Raw genomic sequence first — 25,752 nt, 5'->3', positions numbered from 1 at the left:
GAGGGTGAAGCAAAGTCTGTTTATTCAGTAGCTTGAGGTTAAGGAGTGACTGTTTTGGTTAGATTTTGTTTGTTAGTTTCTGTTTTGTGAGAGTTTTATTACTTCTGTTTTCAACTGTTTTTGGGAAAAAAATGTGCAAAACTCTGTTTATATCGTTGTTGAGTAATGTTACCATGCTTGATTGATTTTTTGTGGCACTCCAATAAATATTGTCCAGCAGAGTATTAAAGCTAATCCATATATATATATATATATATATATATATATATATATATATATATATATTAGCATAGAAACAGATCCCTGCAGGATGCTAAAAACCTGATTGCAAATAAAAAGCAGATTTCAAAATAACATGATAATTAATTAATTAAAATCAACAATATTGAATATTACATTACATAAAAGTCTTTCCAAATTACATTCTCAGTGCAACTCCATTCGTAAGGGCCAAGGAACGAAACATGATAAGATTTTGATCTTATTCCTTTCTCTTCCCCAATCTATTTCTCTGCTGTTCTCGTTACAACATCTTCTCCATCTCTTCCTCATCTTGTCGGTTTCCAGACTCTCTCTCCTAAAAGTAAAATATTTATTGCACATAGAGATTACCACCGAGAAACATAAAAGAAGAAATGAAAATCTTTTGACTTTCTAGTTTCCAATCTCTCTTTCTACTCTATAATCCAATCGATCATCCTTGCTTACTCAACCAAGCTCATCATACCCCATCTGGTTTGTATCTTCCTCTGAAGGGGGTCCACCATACCCAAAGGGTATTATATATATTATATATGGAAAATGAGTAACAAATGAGCAAGGGGTAGAAATCATAAAAATAAAAATAATAAAAAATATACAACAAATATATAAAGAATCAATAAGGACAGTACCTTCATCCATGTCCTCTAGAGAATGTGGAATGAATTCATTTGTGTCATCCTGACCTGCCCCTAAGGGTATTCTAAAGAAAAGATAATGAGGATAACGAAACAAAAATATACTTAACTTCTACCAAAACAAGAAGGATGTACCTGAAGATGAACCACGCTCTTCTATAGGAAGCCGATACTCTCATAGTCTTTTGAAGTCCTTATAACCGGCAGTGCACTTTTCTTCAACCTCTTAATGCCAAATTGCTTTGGACATAGATCTGGCCTGTGATAGGCTACATTCTCATAGCATATGAGAGGCACAACACACTTGCCATTATCTTCCTGGCCATTACAATATGCTGGCAGCTCAATTTCTCCCCTTTGAACGGCTCTCATATAATCTACAATAAGAAGCATTATGTAAAAAACAAAAAAATATATTATAAAATAACTACAGAAAAGAAAAAGAAAATATTGAAAAATTACTTTCTCCTCCTCCACATTTCGGAGAGTTGCCAAAAAAACATCTTTAGTGCATTTTAAATGCTTGTTTTGGGTGGAAGAATATAGGATGTTAGCCCACTCTAATATATATATATATATTTTCTGACCCATCTTTCTTCTACTTCTTGTAGGTTAGAACATGTGACTATAAATAATATTTTGAGTTGGACACCTGACCCTAAAGTACGTGTAAGTATTGTAAATATTTGTTTTGCACCATTGCTAGGGTTGGAATTTAAGTTATATATATATATATTGGGTAAGCCTAAAATAAAAAATAAAACTCACGATTTGTTTGGGTTCCAACTTCTAGTAATCTGCCCAAAAATAAAAAAATTAAAATAAATTGTTGAAAAAAAAAAAATTATATAAAAAAGATCATAAAAAATTTCACCAAATAGGATTTAGTTTGCAAACAAGAATTACACACCTTAGCAGTTGCAGAGAGTTATATGTGTATATATAGAGTTTTGATTGTGGAAGATTATTTGCCTATCCGTTGGGTACCCAGAAGAACATTGATTATTTCGCTATCCGTTGGGTACCCCAGAAGAATTAAAAGTGGAACCAGAGAGGTGAAAAGGCACTGCAAGAATTCACTTTCCAAGAGCCACTAAATTGAAGCACATTTAAGTTGGCATAAATGTCGGAGGCGATTGGGGAAGCTGAAATGATTTGCCCTATATATATATATATATATATATATAGATATAGATATATATATATATTTTTTTTTTCTGGTGGTGGATGATCCATGGGCCTAAAAATTTTGGACCACCTTGGGTCAGGGCCGCCACTGGGCTTATTCGGCTTGGGCGCTGGGTTGCTTTTGTGGCCCTTGGCGACCGCCTTGGGTCAGGGCCGTCCCTGGGCTTATTTGGCTTGGGCTAATTTTGGGTGGGCTTAACTATGTGGTCCTTGACATGGGCTTTAGACATCTAAGTGGTACTGTCAAAAAGTACCTATTGGGCTCTCAGTGAAACAAGCCCAACATATAATTAGTCTATTCATGCGGGTGCTCATCCTGCCATTAATTTTAATGTAGGTGACTCTTACCTAATCCACTATCTCCATTGAAACAATTTAATTTAGTACTCACTCTAAATTAATACTGCAATCGTTTAAATAAATCATTCACTTCAAAAACATATTCATCATTGGATGAGGTGAAATCACTCTGGACTTACACCATTTAACATGGATTATTCCCTCACAAATGCAAAAATGACTATCCAGATCAAATTAGGCAACCAATAACCATTAAGTTCCTTCAAATATGGGTATAGCCTCTAGGTATCATTGTGTCAATTGAATATCCACACACATCGATATATGCATGTGTGTGTGTCTCTCTGTGTGTGTGTGTGTGTGTATATTAGCATAGAAACAGATCCCTGCAGGATGCTAAAAGCCTGATTGCAAATAAAAAGCAAATTTCAAAATAACATGATAATTAATTAATTAAAATCAACAATATTGAATATTAGATTATATAAAAGTTTTTCCAAATTACATTCTCAGTGCAACTCCACTCGTAAGGGCAATTTCGATTCTGTTCATGCATCAAGGTGACCTCGGGCTTCTTTTTCTTTTCCTGTAAGGTTTACCGTGTGGTTCTTGTTCTGGCTCATTTAGAATGAAAGCTGTTGGGAAACGTGCAAGTTTTAAAAACTTTTCGAGGGATTTTGATTTATAGATCTTGATTCATCACAAAGAGACAAGTTTTATGCAAAAATATTAATATGATGTATCATTCAATTAATGGATTGAATACTTACATCAAAGGTCTGAGTAAACCTTTAAAACTTTCCTCTAAAGTAAATATTCTCACTTATTGTAAATTCCTTAACAAGATGCCTTCTCCTTGGATCTCCATCTTCTTGGTAATTATTTTGCCTTTAGGAATCACTCATAAGCCTCCATTAATTACCTTGGAAAACTAAGCTTGTGGGAGCCTCCATTAGATGAGACCATAAACCCTAATTTTCTAGAGAGAGAAAATAAATTCCTTTTTCCTTCTCATTAAAAATCACCCCCAAAAATATACATAGACCATGTATATTTATAGGCAACATAAAAATAAAGAAAATGAAACAACAAATCCTTCTCCATCTCTAATTCATATGTCTCAAATCTAATATGATTCCAATATCAAGTTGGGCTATGAGTGAGAATCCATTGGGCCTATTATTTTATTGGTTGCAATGAATTAATAATTGGCCCGGTCCATGGACCCAATTCAATTAATTCATAAATTAATTTCTACTCCACTAAAAGAAATTAATTGAACTCCAATTAAATAATAAATAACCTCTAAGTCAATATTGCACTTTGACCCCTCTATGCATAATTAGTTATCAGATAAATAAAGCCATCAATCCGACTACTTAATTAATATATCTATTTTGGTACCTCTGATTATTTCTGGCTCGATCACAATAAAACATTTGTTTGACAAAAATAATAATTTAAATAAATAAATATATAATAAATCATTTTGTCTGAAAACACACGAAGGCCTTCGAATTTACTTTGTGATCAACCATAATCAATACAAAATAAATACAAGTAGCAATGATGCAAATATTGAAAATATAACCCTCTAACTATTAATTACATAACTACCCAAAGTGTCGGTCTAAGGATCCCGAAGAATCCGCCGAACAAATCAAAGTAATTATTAATTAATAAAAGAGTCTATACTTTTCTCATGCTTAAGAGTCAAATGCCATGACGGTGATAGGGAGTAATTGCATACGACGGCTCTCGCAATATATCTCAACCTAACGCGGATTCAGTTCAAGTCTTAATTAATTATGAGTCCATCCATAATTACCGATTATGAACAATTTATAATTACTATTTATATATCATGCATTGATTGCCATCACATACATATATACAAATATTTCTTGTAATTACATGGACACTATCAATTTCATAGTGAATCGAAACATAATACATTGAATTCACCAATTATATAAATCATAAATATTTCAGATATGTCAGGAACATATGTCACTATAATCCAGATAGGAATTTGCTATACCAGGGCATATAAATCCCAACAGCTCCCACTTGCCCTCATAGCCAATTCAAATTGCACCTAACTCCAATGTTATCCGGATGATGATCAAAATTATTGATCAATGACACATTCGATAATGGATCAACAAAGTTGTGTTCCAATGCAATGTTCTAACTACAAGTGCATTTTCTTGTCGGACAATATCATGTAGAACATGATACTTCCTCTCAGTGTATCTTGTTCCTCTATGGAACCTTGGGTCATTGGTTTGGACTACTTCTGCACTATTGTCACAACATAGCTCAATAGGCAGGCTAGTATACTCCACAACCTCTAAATCAATGAGATCAAACTAATAGGCTTCCTTTGCCGCCTTTAAGGCTGCAATATATTCCACCTACAGGTTTGAGTCAGCAATTGAAATCTGCTTAACAATCTACCAACTGATCTCCCTTCCATTAAGTGAACTTACACTGAGTCATGAACCTCATAATATCTACTTCTGATTGAAAATCAGAACTAGCATACCTGACTAGGACCATATCATCACATCCATAAATGAATATGATATCATTGGTTCTCCTTAGGTACTTAATGATATTTTTCACAATAGACCAGTTGTCAAGTCCAGTATTGGACTGATCTCTACTGACTATCCCTACTATGTAGCGGATGTCCTGTTTGGTATAGACCATGGCATATATGAGACTCTCATATGCCGAAACATATTGTTCCAGTCTCATTTGCTCAATCTCCTTTGATAGTCTTGAAAAACTACTTACTAGAGAGAGCCATCCATATCAATAAAGCAAGAACTCATTCTTTGAGTTATGCATACCAAACCTGGTCAAAACTTTATCAATGTAGGATTATTAAGATAAGCCTATTTTCCTTTTAACCTGATCTTGTAAAAGCTTGATCCTAGGAATATAGCTTACATCTTAAAAATCCTTCATTTAAAAGTAATTGAACAACTACCTTTTTATTGATGACACAACTTCCACATCATTCTAAATGAGTAGGATGTCATCAATATATATAGAATTAGAAAAATAATGACATTCCCTTGCACACTCATGATTTATTCACTAAGAAATCTTCTGGTATCTTTTTGTAGATTAACTTGCCTTCCATAGGAATCACCCTACTATAAAGTTCTACAAGATCCCAGAATTTATTAGAATACATCGATTCCAACTCTGATTTCATAGTAACTTAACAAAACGATCTGTATCCACATCGGTTCACGCTTCCGTGTAGCTTACTGGGTCCAACTCATGTTTAACAGGGATGTCCATAATGGTCTCACCTAAAAACATGATTCTGTCGAATTGGATGATAATCCTCCCACTACATCAATGTACCGATGCAAGAATCTGTGTAGTAGATGATGCTAACGCATCAATAGGGAATTCATATATTATTCTTAATCTCTATAATAAGTGTGTTCACATGTGGTACATCTGGTACTCATACCAAATTCTCTAACATTATGCTACTAGGTATGTGATTCATAATATGATTCTCCTATAGATAAACAGTGAGTGAAAACAATTAACTTTTATCTTTGAGATCATAAAATAATCCATCCTAGTGACATTTAGAGTAGCTATTAAATTTAGCATGCCTATGATCTGCTTCCAACTTACTTGTCCATATCAAGCGCACATGTGCAAGACTACCCCATATGTGCATATGATTCAAACTAATATTTAGTAAAAAAACACAGCTTAACGGTATCCTTGAGACAGACTAAGATGGAATGCAGTTCATAATGCGCATCGATGTCATTAACGCTAAACTCTTAAATAAAAGAGATAATGTAGCATAGCTGATCATAGATCTACCCATGTTAAGTGGAATTCTGTTATTCCTATTTGACACCTAAATACATTTAGCGTCAATTGCGGAAAACTGGTACATAATACCCTCATTGACCATATAGTCTTTGCACTATTGTGATACCCCCTAATTTTGGAACACGGATTGATCAAGTCCGCGCACAAAATCAAGGGATATCAAAACAATTTAAGTATTTAACAAGCACAGAATACAAAGATGAATAATAAAGAATAAATAAACCGCTGAAGAAAACTAATAAATAAATATTACTTAATGATTCTCCAACAATTACAATTCGGAAATCCCATAACTCAAGGACCCCTTAAAACATTATCCAATAATCCAATACTATTTAAAAGTACACAAGATGAATAGACGAATGACAGTCTCCCAACTGCGGATCCTCAACCTCGAGACTGGAACCTCTAATAACCTGAAAAATAAATCGTGGGTTAAACCCTATGAGCAAGTTCACTCTACCAGGCCTCTGAAAACCAATAAGCAGATCATCTCTGATCAAAACCAAACCTAATAAAGTTTTAACTTTAATAAAGCACGATATACATGTCTATATATAATTATATATACTATACTAATCACATCCATTAATAGGTTTATTAAATTTCCATACCTATTAAATAATTATTAAAATAATATTCATACCTAGACCAATCTACCATTTCATTTTATAAAAACTCATTTGACCTTAATCCCATCCTAGTCAGTTGTTTAATCATTTAAACAACAAATTATAATAAAAGAAATACTCTATTTAATCCCAACCCGATAATGATTTTAATTGTTTAAATCACATATCCAAAATCCAAGTTTTGACAAATCATCCACGTCTTCCCCAATATTATTTTATTAATGGAAAATAATACACTAACCAGTAAGTACTAAACTATTCTCATTTAAGAATATCTAACCCTAATCCAATCCATACATACAACAACCATAGATGATATTTTAATCATCTAACACATAATAACGTAATTATGCTTTGGCAAATCAACCATGCCGTTACAAATATTTTTATTTATATATTGGCAATTCAACCATACCTCCATAAGTATATTTATTTATACATTGGCAATTCAACCATGCCTCCACAGGTATATTTATTCATACATTTAATTAGCAATTCATCCATGCTTTCCATATATGTATTCTATTCATACAAATATTTAGGTAATATATTTAATCATTTGACAATTCATCCATGCCCACACTTTAACCATGAATTAACTTTAAAATTAACAATACGCTAAATCATACATAGCCATCACATGCATATTATACGCATATCATTAATTTAACAACCAGCCTATTAAGCTATGCCAAATAAGAATGATAATATTAATCATCTTAAATGATTTATATATATATATACCTACACATATGCTATTTAATGTGTATATGTGTTTAACACCTTCTTTAATAATCCTTGATTATTTAAAATCAATATACATACATATATATATATATATATATATATATATATATATAATTATTTGTCTATGAGTTGTATGGAAGGATGAATATATATATATATATATATATATATATATATATATATATACACTTCCTTCCATAACAAATTATTAATTTATTATATTTACCCAAATTAGTGCAACTAAATATGTCAGAAATAGTTTCCTTTAAATACTCCATACCGGTTTAAATAGTTTTCCGACACCGTCTCACTAAAACGTAAATATCTCTTATTAGGATAAGAATCTGATAATGAAATTGGTACCATTGGAAAGATGACGAAAAATCCTTGAATTTGAGCTCAAGAATGACCCAATTTCGATTTTAAATGATTAAATTATGACTGTTTAAATTTCGAGTAACAAAACAGGAATAATAATAGGTTGAGCTCAATAATTACTGTGAGCGCGACCACACCGAATTATTTCTATGTTGACCAGAACAAGTCAACGGTCCAGATGCATGCGCGCACCAAATCTTTATGTACCGCGATGCGCTGGATCATCCGCCCCTCATCATTTAATCCAACAGCCATTATTTGAGTGCACACAATGTTTTTCATGTGCTGCGCCACACCGGATTATTCTTTTGTTGACCAGACCTACTACATGGTCCAGATCTAGTGCACACCTAATTTCCATGCATCTCCACTACACTAGAGCAACTCACTTATACTAAAATAAACCAAGGGCCAGATCAGCGTATGTACCCTATTCCTATGCACATGCAAACACTGGATTACAACCCTACTATTGCGCGCAGTCAACTGACGCATCCAGTGTGTATATTTATAAACAATATTTATATAATTTGCCAAAATAATATAGAAATCAATTCTAAAATAATTCCAAAAATATAAAATAAATTCAGAAAATTTAGAAAAATTCTAGAGAAATCCTAGAAAATTCCCAAAACTTCTATAAATCCTAATTAACTCTCTTGGGTCACAGATCAAGGATAACAATGATTTTAAATATACACAACCTATATATATAACTAAAATTCAACAATTCCAAAAACAAAATAATAGTAAAACACGCTTTTAATACTCTGATTTTATTCTAATTTAATCAAATAAAATTAATTAATATTTTTGATTAATCCGTTCTAACCAAGATTTAAATTAATAATTTAATTAAAGTGTTGATACTCAAGGTGAAATCCTTATGAGTTCTAAGAGGAAAGTTAGAGAAAACTCGCCTGAAGGTTTCGAAACGAAACCGACGCTTCAAGCTTTAATTATCTCTTCCAATTCCGACGTCCTCCTTTTCAGATCCGACCTCCTCCTTGTCAGCCCTTCTTCTTCCTCTCTCTCTGTCTGTTTTATTTTTCTAACGTGTAAAACCTTTAACCCTAAAGTTTTATGTGTATTTTTATACACCTTAAATTCCAAATCCTATTCCAACTAGTATTATGAATTAAAATAATAACCTTTAAATAATTTATATCTATAAACATATATTATATATAAATATATATTCCTTCCATAATTAACTCATTAGTTAATTAAATCATATATACTTATAAATATCAATAAATATATATCTATATATATATCTTTCCATAACAATTATTAATTAATTATATTTATATATAATAATATATATATATATATAAATATAATTGATACAAAAGTGATCATTTAAATAATTAAATAACCACGGACCTTCATTAATTAACCCAATAAGGTTTCATACAAGCCCAAGACCACATCTTTTGGTCCAACTTTCCTTAAGCCCAATCCAATTAATTTAAATAAATAAGATAATTAATTAAATACAGAAATTAAAATAACTAATTACATGAAGCACATAAACAAACAAGAATTTACAACTAAGTCATATAATACCAATAAAATCAACACACCAATAATTCAATCAATAATCAACCACACAAACAATCAATCATCATACATAATCACGAAATATAACTTAATTAAAATAAGATAATTAATCTAGCACTCAATAAAATAAAATAAATCATTGAAAAATAAAATAAAATAATTAATCCTAATTAATAAATCTTTTAAAATTATCGGGGTATTACAACTATCCAAAGAAATACTCATATCCTCGATCAGATCGAAGTGTCTTGACAAGTTTACCTAATATGTGTTCCACATCAGTCTTAACCTTCTCAGAAAATACCAAGAGTTTAAGACTTGTGTTGCATCAGATAAACTTATCCAAAACGTGAGTAATCTTGCTTGGATGTTCATAAGACCACACGTGTCAGTGTGTACCGACTCCAATTGTCCTTTATGCCTATTTCATCTGGCTGATTAAGCCCTTAGAGTTATTTATCCTTCAAAACAAGATTCACAAGTTTGGTTTAGGCTCCTCTGCCTCACTAGGTAATAAATCTTCTTTAACCAATCTTTAAATCTCATTTTGATTGATTACAACCCAAAAATAGATACCAAAAATACAATGAGTCAGGAATAACAAATTTTCTCTTAACATTCAATCAAGAAGATGCAACATTAGTTTCTACATCCTGCAAATCTTAAGAGCTTGTGATTATAGTATATTAACCATCTTTCAATGCACCAGAAGCAATCACATATCTATTCAATTTTATAAAACCAGTTTTACAAAATAACGATCTAGTTTTTATAAGCCAAAAGTGAAATAAGAATGAGATTGCATTTCACTTCTGTGCATAAAGATAGTTCTCTAATACTAATATCCTCATACTCTCTAATTTCAGATGTAATACTCCCACTGACTTAACTACAACCTTGGTATCAGGTCAAAAGATAAATATATACCCATATCATCAAGGCTTCTGGATTCCTGAAATCCTTACAATAAATTGCAAACATGTTTAGTGGCTCCAGAATCTATCCATCAGGAATCAATGGAAACAACCACATAACATGGCTCAATGATTAAATATATATTTTCTTATGCCACGTCATTGCTTAGACAGTTTGTCCTTTAGTGTCTTAGTTAACGGCAAAAGAAACAGTTTCATTCGCCCTCAACATACACTTCCTTATTCCCTTTAATCTTTTAGATACCTATGTTTTGTGCTAGCCTAGTCCTATTATCATCCTTCTTCTTTGCTTTGCTCGTCCACTTGGGCCTAGAAGAAGATGGTATAGACTAGGTTAGATTGATAGGAACGCCCATACTCTTGATTATCCCTTCATCTGTTACCAATTCTATAAGAATATCAACGAGTGTGAACTCAAACTGATTCCTTATTTAGTTCACTCTAACAGAGTCGAATGAGTTTGGTAACAAGGCAATAATCATGTCAACTTGAAACTTACCACCCAAGTCAGCCTTATTGATCTCCAGCTAATTTTTAAATAATAAACAATCATTTTTCAAAATTCGATTTCATACTGGAGTTCCTTAGGCTATCTTGATGCTATTCAAGTCTGACATAGTACTTTGGCATACTCTCTATCTAATCTCACCAAAACATTTTATTGACATTTAACATGATGCTTGAAGAAAATAAAATAATACAAATGTTAGCTTTGGAGTATATTCGAGCTAAACTCTAGAATATTGCACCAAGTCATATCATTTGCCTTATCTAATTTATTAAAAGCATTAATGTCAAATTTGGTATCTCAAAGTAAAAGAGATAGGTATAGGAGTAATAAACACATTTTGTACCCTTACGTTGTGAATAAAATATCTAAGTTCATTTTCCAGTCATTATAAATAAGGTCCAATATCATAGAATATGTAAGCAAGCAGATAAACTGGATTAGACATAATTAATCTGAATATAAATGCATTCATACAATATGCAAGGTGAACTATTAATAATGTCATGCATATTTAAAATTAAAATGAGCTTGTTAACCACATAATACAATAAATCTCAATCGAACAAGAGATCATTATCATTATTGGTGAACAATTCCTTTTAATTAATGCGGGTCCCTCAACTCTGTAGCATAATAAATCAACTAATCAATATGTCAATAACTTATCCTGTTGGAGGAGTTCATTATTACTATTATTGAAATTCATTTGCTATTAAGCGAGCACTTCCATTAAAATAATAATATGTGGGTCCCTTAACCACTGCATGAAAAATCAAATAACCAATACGCCAATAACTTATTCGGTTGGCGAAATTCATTATTGCTATTGGCGGGCAAATCCCATTATTTCCATATCTCTTAAGACAATGCCTTATCTATCATATGAAATGATTCCCGATTTAATTTAGCCTTTCTAAAATCACCTAGTATAGACCACTTCGTTGGGAAGCTAACATTATTGATTTTAGATTGAGTGTATAACGTTATTAAAACTCTAACGAAAAATTAAACATTAAATATGTTGTCATTATAATCTAAACTCTTTAAATCATGCGTAGGGCCTTATTTTTAAAGATCTAATTACAATGAACATTTAATATTTGTATTTTCATGAGACAACCATTCTTGTAATATTAAGACTCTTCAAATCATGCGTGGGGCCTTATTTTTGAAGATCTAATTACAATGGTGTTAATAACAAAGGCCATGGGGCAATGTATAAAAATCGCCGCTCCCACTCAATTTTTTTAATCATTCATAATTAGGGTTTTCATTTTATTCAAATACATGATATGATGCATGCAAAACGTCTTGATTTTAATCCAATTAAATTTAGAAAATATTTGGACTTTAAATGATTCACTAATATTTAATTTGAAGCACACTTTAAAAAAAAAATAATAATAATTACAAAAAATAATTTTGCGTTTCCCAATAAGTGCCCTCAAATTAATTAATAATCAAATCCAATTAATTTTCATAATTTAACTAATATAAATCAAGCCATTTAAATAAATATCATGGATCCAATGCATGAACAATAATAAATTAACAATTATATATTCTATGCATTTCATACATCGCATAAATAAATAAATGACAGATAAAGCAAATAAAATGGCCAATGGAATCAGCTTTTAACATTTAATTGCTCTAATCACTGCGCGAAGATCTTCCATCAGCTTGCAAACACCCACATAAGGCTGGTACGCACCAGGAGAAGCAAAACACCGCTTGGAACGCGCTTGGAGGGCCCCACACGCGCTCACACGTGCCTGGGGCATGCTGAAGGTCTTTGCACGCGCTCCCACGCGTCCCCACGCGCCGACACGCGCTTGGGGCGCGTGGGACGCGCCTTCACGCGCTCCCACGCGCCTGGGGTGAGTGGGACGCGCCTTCACGCGCGTGGAGGACAAAACCTCCATGGCTGGCGCGTGAGATCCACGCGCCAGCTTGCCCATTGACTAGTCCACTCCTGGCGCGTGTGGAACACGCGCCAGGCTCACCTAACCGCTGCCACACCTGATCCGGGCCACCTCCGACGCCTCTTCTCGCCGCCGGTGAAGCTCCGGCTACCGGAAAAACGCCGAAAAAATTCCAAAAAATCCGGAAAAATCCCAGAAAATTAAATTAAGTCTCAAAAAATTCCAGAAAAATTCCAAAAAATTCGGAAAAATTCCAGAAAATTACTGAAATCTAATTTAATCCTCTTGAACCTTCTTGAAGCTTCATAACATCCTTTGATGAAAATTACATGGCTTTAAAAATATTTACAATTTGAAATACAATGGAAAAAATTAAATTACATCATTGAACTTTCAAACGGCTAAATCAAAGCCTTAATTACATTATCCAAAGATAAAATTACATTCAATATTCCTATAAGCTTCATCCATGGCCCATACATACATCATCATTCATTCACAATTATTCATACATCATCATGTATCAATATATATCAACATATTAAATCATACATCAACATACATTAATAAAAATATATATGAATATAATTTTGGATCCACGAATGATGATTTTCATAAAATCATGATCTCTAGTAATGAATCAAACCATGTTCTGATACCACTGTTGGGAAACGTGCAAGTTTTAAAAACTTTTCGAGGGATTTTGATTCATAGATCTTGATTCATCACATAGAGACAAGTTTTATGCAAAAATATTAATATGATGTATCATTCAATTAATAGATTGAATACTTACATCAAAGGTCTGAGTAAACCTTTAAAACTTTCCTCTAAAGTAAATATTCTCACTTATTGTAAATTCCTTAACAAGATGCCTTCTCCTTGGATCTCCATCTTCTTGGTAATTATTTTGCCTTTAGGAATCACTCATAAGCCTCCATTAATTACCTTGGAAAACTAAGCTTGTGGGAGCCTCCATTAGATGAGACCATAAACCCTAATTTTCTAGAGAGAGAAAATAAATTCCTTTTTCCTTCTCATTAAAAATCACCCCCAAAAATATACATAGACCATGTATATTTATAGGCAACATAAAAATAAAGAAAATGAAACAACAAATCCTTCTCCATCTCTAATTCATATGTCTCAAATCTAATATGATTCCAATATCAAGTTGGGCTATGAGTGAGAATCCATTGGGCCTATTATTTTATTGGTTGCAATGAATTAATAATTGGCCCGGTCCATGGACCCAATTCAATTAATTCATAAATTAATTTCTACTCCACTAAAAGAAATTAATTGAACTCCAATTAAATAATAAATAACCTCTAAGTCAATATTGCACTTTGACCCCTCTATGCATAATTAGTTATCAGATAAATAAAGCCATCAATCCGACTACTTAATTAATATATCTATTTTGGTACCTCTGATTATTTCTGGCTCGATCACAATAAAACATTTGTTTGACAAAAATAATAATTTAAATAAATAAATATATAATAAATCATTTTGTCTGAAAACACACGAAGGCCTTCGAATTTACTTTGTGATCAACCATAATCAATACAAAATAAATACAAGTAGCAATGATGCAAATATTGAAAATATAACCCTCTAACTATTAATTACATAACTACCCAAAGTGTCGGTCTAAGGATCCCGAAGAATCCGCCGAACAAATCAAAGTAATTATTAATTAATAAAAGAGTCTATACTTTTCTCATGCTTAAGAGTCAAATGCCATGACGGTGATAGGGAGTAATTGCATACGACGGCTCTCGCAATATATCTCAACCTAACGCGGATTCAGTTCAAGTCTTAATTAATTATGAGTCCATCCATAATTACCGATTATGAACAATTTATAATTACTATTTATATATCATGCATTGATTGCCATCACATACATATATATAAATATTTCTTGTAATTACATGGACACTATCAATTTCATAGTGAATCGAAACATAATACATTGAATTCACCAATTATATAAATCATAAATATTTCAGATATGTCAGGAACATATGTCACTATAATCCAGATAGGAATTTGCTATGCCAGGGCATATAAATCCCAACAAAAGCATCATAGTAAATCCTGGTACGAAAGCAATCACTAATAGCCTCAAAGCTAGCCTGCAATAATTTGTTAATAACATATAGAATTACATAGGTAAAACTATGAAACAGAACTGATATTTGTAAACATCCTCCTCCATCAGTGTTGTTAATACCAAAACTAATACTATAAAAAACCAATAGGTGGAGCTTAATTTACCTCGTCCTCACCAATTGTCACTCATGAGTATATTCAATCTGTTAATAAGATATAAGCCTGACGTTGGAGATAAAGAATTATGGTCAAATTGTCTGTCACCATGAATATGGACGGTCTTTTTATAAATCTGTTCTTGACAATTAATTAATGTAGGTCCTAGTACTGAAAAATAGCTATTTGCGACTATTACAAAAAGGGAATAAACAATATATCAAAAAAGAGTTGTCATCGCGCTATAGATATTCCATACGCATCTACTCTTGTGAGCACAAAAAGCCAATCTGTGTGAGACGAATTATGACTCATTTGATTTATAGAGTAGTAACAATTTTGACAAGTGAGACATGGTTTTGAAGAAGGCGGCATTGTTTGAGTCTCCTTTTGAATTTTTTATTTTATTTAAATAATCAATTATCCATGAATGTTTTACATATTCTTAAGTTAAGTCAATACACAAGACTCCTATTATTGCATTACATAGAAGATTAGATGTAAATGGTCTTGAAGTGTAATAAATAGTATATTTGAAATTTGAAAAAAAGAGAAAGTAGATACGCACATGCATAATAAGAGATAGAGAGAACTGGTTTTGTAGAGTAAAGGATTATCATGAACATAATCATGCAATCAAAATTTTCTGATGAAAATTAGTTGTAGCATCCCCTCTGAAAAAAAAAAAAAAAATCTCCACTAATAATTTTGTGATGTTAATTGAAAAACTTTAGTTCCATTCTCACTACAAAAAATTAAGCATTTCGCCACAAAATATTTTGTCGCCAAAAACTTATTTTTTGCGGTAAAAAATTATTTGTCATGAAAAAAAATTTGTGGCAAGGTCATGGCGAGATCTCTATAATTCAAATTTGATCACAAAAAAAAATAATAATAATAATAAAAAATAAAAAAAAACCCACTAAATTAAACTATATTATGAAAAGAGAAAAAATCTATTGAACCATTCTTTGTCCATTTTTTAATCGGTTTGAGTATTTCACATTTTAAAAATTCAACCAAAAATCAGAAGCTTGAAAGGATTAATAATAGGTATTTCGGGTTATATGATCCATTCACAGTGGCTTGGAGAAGGTCTGGCAGGCGGCTCTGATTTAGACTTTGAAAAATATGAGAATTTGATGTATCATTTAAGTAAATAGCCTTATATATATATATATATATATATATATATATATATATATATATATAATTGGGATAATTCTATAAAAATGGAATTTTGTAGGTCAAAGGTCAAAAAGGTGGAGTCAAACTTTCATTTTCCAAATAAATGGAGTTTTATGAAAAGCTGAGGTGGACATGGAAACTTACTGTGAAAAGACCAAACTACCCTTTCTCTCTCTTCATATCTCTTTGTGATTGCTTGCTCTTTCAGTCAAAGCTTCCTTTGTCCGTTTTTATGAATCTCTTCATACCTAAAAGTTTACGATGAACTGAGTCAAGAGCAACAATGATGGCGATGATGGAGTGTTTTTACCGGCGACAAGCAAGGATTACAAGCAACAATAGGGTTTGTACTATTTGTTAAGTTTGGAGATGATCATATCCCATATAAACAGCTTATCTGTAAATGTTTACTTTTATCAATAAATTACAAACATGAACAGTGCTGTTACTTTCTTCTATCCATTAATTTTCCAACCCCTCACCTTCTTTGCATTTTCAACACCAATGGTGTGTGTTTCTTGGAGATCTAATGAACAAATCAAATTATGACAAATGAATTACACAATTCAATTAAAAATCAACAAAATCAAATCCATATACTGATATATATGGTAGTCCATAAATATAGTTGGTGTGTGTTTCTTGGAGATCTGATGACCAAATCAAATTATGACAAATGAATTACAGAATTCAATTAAAAATCAACAAAATCAAATCCATATACTGATATATATGGCAGTCCATAAATATAGTTAGTACAATAACAGGATATATATTAATAAAAAGGCGAAACAATTAATCGAGAGAGATGGTACTGTGCATTCATCTTCTCCAATCACAAAGAGATATGAAGAGAGAGAAAGGGTAGTTGAGTTATTTCGCAATAAGTTTCCATGTCCACCTCATCATTTCATAAAACTACATTTATTTAGAAAATAGAAGTTTGACTCCATCTTTTTGGCCTTTGACCTACAAAATTCCATTTTTATGGAATTATCCCTATATAATTTGGCCAATGAGAAAGAGCCAAGTATCATTCAACATCTAAATCATGAAATTTAGTTTTGAAGTTGTTATAAAAACAAAAGAGGTGTTTGCTTTAATTGCCAAAAAGACTTCTATGTTGTTAATGCTTTTTTGGGCCTTGTGGATGCTAGTGTAGTAGTGTGGTTGTTGGGCTTTTAAGCCTTGAGGCAGCGTTAGTTTTTCTGTTGTCTTGGGCCAATTTTTTTGAGCCCACCTTTAGTAATTTTTTCTTATTTGGCATTGTTAGATTTTCTGTTATTTTTGGGCCTAATTTTTCTCTTATTATTTGCTTTACCTTTAAAATATTACTAATAGAATTAATGACAAGAGACATGATTTTATTGAATTTAATTATACCAAGATTCACTACACAGAGAACAAGGATCTGAAAGCACCATATATTACATAAAAGCATGGAACCCTAGCAGAACATTATGTAGATTTTTACATACTTATGCTTCATAATTATTTACATAATTACATAATTATGCTTCATATAGCAAGCTAACATCTTCAAGCTTCGTAGAGTTCAAGTTCTTCATTTAAAGGGTGAGCCAACGTCCATTGAAAGAAACTAACACTCCGGTGTCATTCCCTGAAGATGTTAAAGGGTGAGCCAACGTCCATTGAGAAAAATTTACGGTTATCACTGTGAGAGGTTTTGAAATGAAAAACGCGTGTGCACATAATATTTCAAAGGTATGGCCAGAAATTCAACAATGAAGTACAATCATCATCTTTTAAAACTATGCTTTTCCAAACAAATTCAATACAGATTGAATGGTCATAAGATATCCTAAATTTTCATCTTTCATTATAGAATTGGTGAATTGCATCAATCATATCCAATGGTGACCCTCCTAAAGTAACATCATCTATTTTAATATCATTCAAACTCCAATTAAATCATCCTCAATATTTCAATAGACAATATATTTATTGTTTGCTAAGACACTGTAAAGTATCAAGTAAGACTAAAAAAAAAAAAAAAAGATCAGAGTTGAGCAAATCAAAATTGACCACATTGCAAATTGGATGTCTTCCCTTTGGAAGACAAGGACTACAGGAGTCCTTTCCATGCTTGCTGTCTCTTGTATTTGTAGCAACGGCTAGTTAGTTTTGGGGTTGGGCTAGGTTTGCCTTCTGGGCTTGTTTGTTTTTTATTTTGGGCTTTGTCCCCTCCTCTTGTACATTTATATGTAAGAGGCCCGCTGCCAAAACAACTCATAAATACCCATTCATTTTTCTATTCGCATTAGATGTGAGACAATAAGTCACTTGACCTTAATATCTCATTAAACATTCAATTCTCACTATCAACTAGAAAGAGGGGGAAAAAGGACAAAAAAAAAATTAGTCCCCTTGAGCCGTCCAGATTCTGATAAATAACAAAGGTTAAACTAATATTTTTAATAAATCTCTCAATTAAAAAAAAAAAAAAAAAAAAAAAAAAAAAAAAATTCTCCTTTAATAAATAGTCCGTATGTCATTTGGAGTCCTAGCATTAAGAACCCCACACAGGCCTTATGTATTATTCTTCCATCCTTTTCACCACCACATGGACCAAAGTAATCCACTCTAACAGTACTTTCTCACCACAGAATGGGCGAGCTGATATCAATGGCAACTCCACTCATAACAACAGAAACAATGCCAATTTATAACTGCATTCCTGTTAAGTTTCCTTTCCGTTCATGCATCAAAATGACCTTGTGGTTCTTGTTTTGGCTCCTTTAGCATGAAAGGATCAGTCAGAGCAGATTGTGATACAAAAGCAAACCCTAGTAGATACAAAACCTGCGAAAGAAATATATGTATTTTTAATTTTTTGCAAGGAGTTAAAACAACAATAATTATGAAAGAAGGCCTATACTTCAAAACATATTCCTGATACGATTTTGCACGTGGAGAGGTAGAACAAAGTGATGAACCCATGACAAATATAAAAAGAATTAGGTCCACTCCAGAGGAGTTAATTTACCTCCTCCTCGCCAATGGTTACTTCTCGTTCTACAATGTCACTAATGGGTATATTCAATTTGTTAATGAGAGATAAGCCTGAGATTGGAGATAAAGGAGTTATGGTCAAATTGTCTGTCACCATGAACATGGATGGTCCTTTCAGGAATCCCTCGCCAATTGTAGCTACCATTGATTGTAATATCTCTTACAATGCAAACGAATTTCTTGCAAAAAGGGATTCAACAGTTGACCATGACGGATGTAAAGCTTCCTTGATGAGAATGAGCTGTGAACTGTAAGCTATTCCAGGGGCCAGCTTTGGATCAACTAAAGTTGTCTTCATCTCCTCAGATTTTAAATATTTGTCTAATGTCAAAATCTTTTATGCTCTTGTATAAGTTACCCAAGCACCCCTTCAAGGACAAAGATGGTAATTTATTAAGAAAATAACCAAGTGGAAATGTGAGAAAACTGCAGATGAGATCAACAAAATCTTTCTCTGCTTCAGCATACAATGCCTTGTTGTTACATTTGTTGATGATAAGCTTCAAAGCTATCTTTGCTTCTTTTGATCTTGTTGTGTCCACGCCGCTTTGAGATTCAGTTGTGCTTCTTGGACTAAATTCTACACGGCGAATTGCACAACTGGTTTTACTGACAGGTGATTCCAAGACAGTCTCAGAAAAATGTGCCATAGATGTTAAAGAACAATTGATCAACTTCAGAACCTGAGAGAACACCATCCATTTTGTTAACTTGCGTGCAGACTAATAGTAAAGAACAATCGATTAAATTGTTAATTACCTCATCCTTGCCTATGTTTATACACCTCTCTTTTATTGTGCTTCCATCCACAGCTCCAAGCTCTTTAAGCAAGGTTAAGCAAGTCATGGTGGACATGGGCAGCACTTGAAAGTCATCGGTTATCATAAAGCGTGCGGTGGGTTTCACAAAAACCCCTCCACCTCCAGGAAGAGATACAGGATTTTTCAGTTTCACCATATAACCTATGTGGTTTCCACAATGGCAACGGGCAGTTTTGTAAGGGCTCAAAGTGCATCCGCTCCCGCAGACATAGTACTCATTAGAATTACTATCAACAAAATCTAGTTTAAGGTTTCTGCTGTAAATTTCAGCAGCACTCCGAGGACATAGCAGCATCTCCTTGCACTTCTCACTTTGCGGATGTTTATCATCAAGATTCTCAATACTTTCATATAAGTTGTTCAGGCAACCAATCCCCCATTTCAATGCTTGTTCACGGGTGAGTCTAATAATGGTTCCAATTGGCATAGTCATGAAGCTGAAGAGAACACCAACAAAATCATTATCGGATTCGGCAAAAACAACTCGATTCTTCTCTTCATCCACTCGGATTTGCCATTGCTTTGAATCTTTGATGGAAGGGGAAATAAAAAGAAAGAAAAGAATTGGCAACCAAGTAGATATTAGCTTGTACTTTAAGCAAATGCACTCGGCATTAATTAACACATAATATTTTATACCTACCAAAGAAAAACCCTAATATTTTGTACTTTAAGCAAATGTACTCTATATATATATTTTTAATATATGATTGTGGTTTGGTCTTTTCTCAAGTTTATTAGATTAGCCTTTTAATTTAAGATTAAAATGAAATTATCTATATGCATGTTGTTCGAGCCCTAAAACCTCAATCGAAAGACAGTTGATTTGTACTATGGTGTACAGAAGGACAAGAATTTGCTTTAAAACACATTAGAATAATTTCTTTTTAATTTATATATATATATACACACACACACACACACACACAACACACATTTAAATTAAGAACTAGTTCAGTGGAGTATTTGAATCTTGTGTAAGACATCATTGAATATAACGAACAGAAGAAAAAAAAAAAAAAATGGAAAGGAAAAGGAGAACATGCAATTGCAAACCATGGCTGAGATATTTCGGCATAAAATTTGACTAATTTACTGGACAATTTGATAAAACTTTTGGATTCTTAGATATGTTTCATGAACTATATCCATAATAGAATAATTTGAAATAGTTTTTTTTTTTTTTTGGTTAAGTTAATTTGAAATAGTTTTGAGGTCAATAGATAAGTGAAATCAAGGGAATCCAATGAACACAAGATTTCAGTCATGACTGAAACAGCTTCTTTGGCACTAAAATTCTATCAAATTTCAGTACAAATTAACCTAAAATTTATACCATTAGATTCATCTTGTGGGGTTCCAGTTACTGGAATAGGGTCAATTACATATAATCATGTAATTGAAAAAGTGGAGTAAAATATTAGTTATTAACAGAAAAGTAAAGAATCCTGAACAATTGAATGGAGAAAATTTCACCTAATGACATGCAGAAAAGTAAAGAATCCTGAACAATTTATGTATACATGTAAATAAACTGATATCAGCTTTGCCCTTTCAACATAAAGAAAAAAAAAAAAAAAAAAAACAAACCATATAACATTTTGTCCTCAAAACTAGCAATTCCATAATTTTATAATACATGAAGAAGATAGAGTCCGAATCCAATGAACACGAGACAATTTTGATTTGCTCAACTCTGATTTTTTATCTTTATTTTTTTGTTTTAGTCTTGATACATTAGAGTGTCTTACCAAACAATAAATAAATATATTGTTTTTTGACCCCTTGCAAAATTGGATATATTCCCTTTGGAAGACGGGGATTACAAGTAGGGATGGCAATGGGACGGGGTGGGGCGGGGATCTCATTCCCATCCCCACCCCGCCCCACCACATTAGCCCTCGTCCTTGCCCCACCCCGCCCCGCATAACATTTTTTAAATTTCAATTCACCTTCAACAAAATCAACACAACCATAATATTTTTCAACCTAATAATTTAATAAAGTTTCAGCACAATTACAACAATTTAAAACATGATCAGATGTTTGATGCATAACGACTATGTTTTTTATCTATGCTGTGAGGGAATAGATCTGGGGTTTCACTTTCCGAAGTGAATATATTATATATATAGTTATGTAATTTAGTAATATTTTATAACATGTAAGGGCAATTTTGTAAAAATGCACTATAAATAAGGCGGGACGGGGCGGGGTTACCCTTTGTGATACCCCTCAGATCCGAGACACGGGTTGATCAAGTCCGACCCGAGTCCGAGGGATATCAAACAATTAAAGTATTTTAAATCGAACACGGAATACAAAATTGATTTAAGAAATAAAAATTTTAAAGCTGAAAGGAACTAGAAATAAATATCTTCCAAATATAATTATAAAAATCCAAGCTTCAAAACCTCTGTAAGTTTACAACTCGGGAATCCATCTATTGGACCCCTTATAAAATTCTCAAATAGGAGTTTAAATCATAGAAATAAATTCTACAGCTAACATAGAGAAGATTCCTACATAGTCGGAGGAATGAATATCTGTATTTGCTCTGCACGTCCAAGCTCTAACCTTGGAACTGACGAACACCTGAAAAATAAAGGAGTGGGTCAGGCCCACATGCAAGTCCTGATCTACTACAATCCAAACAGTAATCCGATACGCAGATACATCCTAGGAAGACTCAACCATATCTAGAGTAGTCCATATAAGTATATAGTGCACACTAATAGGACGCTCGCTAGTCCAATAGGTTTGTCTCAGCCTGAATAGAAGGCAACATGCAAATACGCACCCTAAGGTGGGCATGAGTACCTAGACCTACCAGGGAACAATACCTATGTCCAGTTATCCATCCCAAGCGATATACGCGCCCTAACCATGGTCCTGAGACTCAAGCTCATACCATGGCACATAAAATAAATATATAAAGTCCGTACTCCTAATACAAAATATCATCCATCTGTATAGTGGTCTGATATATGTAGCACAAATTCATCCTGAAACCATAGTAGGTCATTCACTTTATTTGATTGACATGACACAAGTAGGTGATGGACTTAACATTTATGGTTAATCCATACCTTAATCCAAATTTGGGTAGGACTTAGTGTTTTGAACTAATCCATTCCAATATAGGTAGGTCTTAGTGCTTTGAGTTAAGCCATCCCTAATATGACACCGTCCCATACCGGTTCATACACATCCATTCAAGTAAGACTTAACCTTTTTATGGTTAATCCAACTCATTCCAGATTAGGTAGGATTTAGTGCTTGAACTAATCCATACCTAGTATGTCACCGTCCCATACCGGTACATACAATCCTCCAATAAACATAGTCGATAAAACAGTAATAGATGTAAACCAACTATATTCTAGAATAAGCATTTATTATAACCTATCAAGTTTAGGATCAAATTATGCACACAATATAAAGTTTAGAAATCCTAAACCAATTCCTTTAAGCTGATAAAAATTTACTGAGCATTTAACTCCTCCAAACTATGTAGTTAATTGAACCACACTATATAATCAACATCAATCATCCAAAATATGTATCATTATAATTTGATACATATATATCAATAATAAGCATTCATTATAGAGCCTAAACAAAATCAATATTCCAATAATGTAATCTGCAAAATAAGTATAAGCATTCACATCCTCCAAGTTGTCCGTATCTGCCGTAGTTGAATAACAAGGTGAAAATTAACTTAATTCAACACAAATTCAATTAAATTTAAGTAATTAATGTTACTTATAATCCTATTTATATATGTTTAATCCTAATTAAATCATATACAAACGATCCTCTAAATTCTCTAGTGTAAACAGTTTAATATTCAAGGTGCAACCGGTAAATTCCTTGCCTAACTGTGCATTGTCCAATCCTTAATTAAGTTATGAATTTATGTTTCTCTATTGTTTAACGGATCTACAACACTTGTATCCATCCATTAATTCAATTCAAACCATTTAAAACACCCCACGCAGCTAAACAGTGCACTAAACCAAAACTGAGCGCATCCGGGTGAGAGCACTGCTCAAATTGCCTCAAGAGCCGGCTCTGGACTATTAGAGCCGGCTCCAAAACAGCCAAGAGCCGGCTCCAATCCTTTAGGAGCCGGCTCCAAAGGCTTAGAGGCGGCTCCTAGGTTTTCTGGAGCCTGCTCTTGCTCCTTTGGACACCGTCATCTGTTCTTGCTTCATCTTCTTCGACTCCGGTAACTAACAGAGCCTCTGGAATGTTTTAATCAGTTGTTCTAGGGTCCAATCAAAGTTATAGATTAATCCTAACCCACTGATATGCAACCATGATTTGAACTAGACTCAAGTTTGGAAGCCACAATTACAGAACATTCAAATAGCAACCTTAAGCAACTTACAACAGATTTATTTTGTAAAAATCAAAACTGTTTTAAGATCTTATTCCAGGCTTTAAACTCACTCCTAGATTAGTTCCAAAGCATCCCACATATAATTTACAACCTTAGTTTACAACAACTTGAATCACAACTATAGAAAAACAGATTAACAGAGAAGCAGAAATAGGCAAAACAATTATCTTACGAGTATTTAAACCAGATTCTTATATGCATAAATCCATGATATTATGTTTGTTTACAATTGTTTTAGCCTTTATTAAGTCCCTGAAGTCCTCCTAGGCATGCACAGAACACAGATTAAAGAGATAGAGCAGAACAGAAACTTGCCTCTGATTTCCGATTGAAAATCCAAAACTGTTGTCTCTAGCAACTTCGGCAATGTCAATAGTTGTTATCAACCTCTGCCACTCCTAGTTGAATCCAGAACTCCTCCTTGATTCCCTACCTTACTCTCTTAAAGTTCTCTCTGCATTCCCTCTGTATCCTTATGTACGTGAATATAGTGAATATGGTTTACAGGAAACCCTAGCAGACGTATACTTATGTATTTATAGACTTAAGTTGAAACCCTAATTTAAATCCTAAACCAAACCCTAAATTAAATCCTAAACCAACTATATGTCGACTCCAATCCTAAACACGATGTAAAACATAAAACCCTAATTACCAAAACAGTGCATTTACATAAACACGTAAAGAAACAAACCCAAATACAATTTAAGCAATTAATTAAAGAAAACACAATTTAAAACAATTAATGAAAGAAAAACACATTTAAGTTAATTAAAAATAAAACAAATCAAATGAGCAAATAATTAATTAATTAAAACAAGCAAATAATCAATTAATTAAATAAAAATAATTATATTAAATTACAGAATTGTCCTTTTAAAATTAGGGGTATTACACCCTCCCCCGCCCCCGCCCCATCCCCCGCCGGGGTTTTAAATACAATCTCCATCCCCTCCCCATTTACATAAATGGGTCCCCAAACCCGCCATAAACATGCAGGGCTGGGTGGGGAGGGGACCCGCCGGGTATGGGGATTTTGCCATGACTAATTGCAGGAGTCCTTTCCAT

At 32.9% G+C, this 25,752-nt stretch overlaps 1 protein-coding gene across 1 annotated transcript; it reads right to left on the bottom strand.

Annotated features, from left to right (window-relative positions):
• Positions 1 to 1,055: 1,055 nt before the first annotated feature.
• Positions 1,056 to 25,752, bottom strand: LOC132295907 (uncharacterized). The gene is made up of 4 exons (XM_059794169.1): positions 25,649 to 25,752; positions 20,215 to 20,713; positions 19,862 to 20,138; positions 1,056 to 1,276 (listed from the first exon to the last, which is right to left on the bottom strand). The coding sequence occupies exons 1-4, from the start codon at positions 25,750 to 25,752 to the stop codon at positions 1,056 to 1,058; spliced, it is 1,101 nt and encodes a 366-aa protein (XP_059650152.1).

This window comes from Cornus florida, unplaced genomic scaffold (assembly GCF_030987335.1).
Source record: "Cornus florida cultivar Cherokee Brave unplaced genomic scaffold, ASM3098733v1 CherokeeBrave_3.0.0_Hap2_Chr02, whole genome shotgun sequence".
NCBI classification, from domain to species: Eukaryota; Viridiplantae; Streptophyta; class Magnoliopsida; order Cornales; family Cornaceae; genus Cornus; species Cornus florida.
This window is presented reverse-complemented; position numbering and strand designations above follow the sequence as displayed.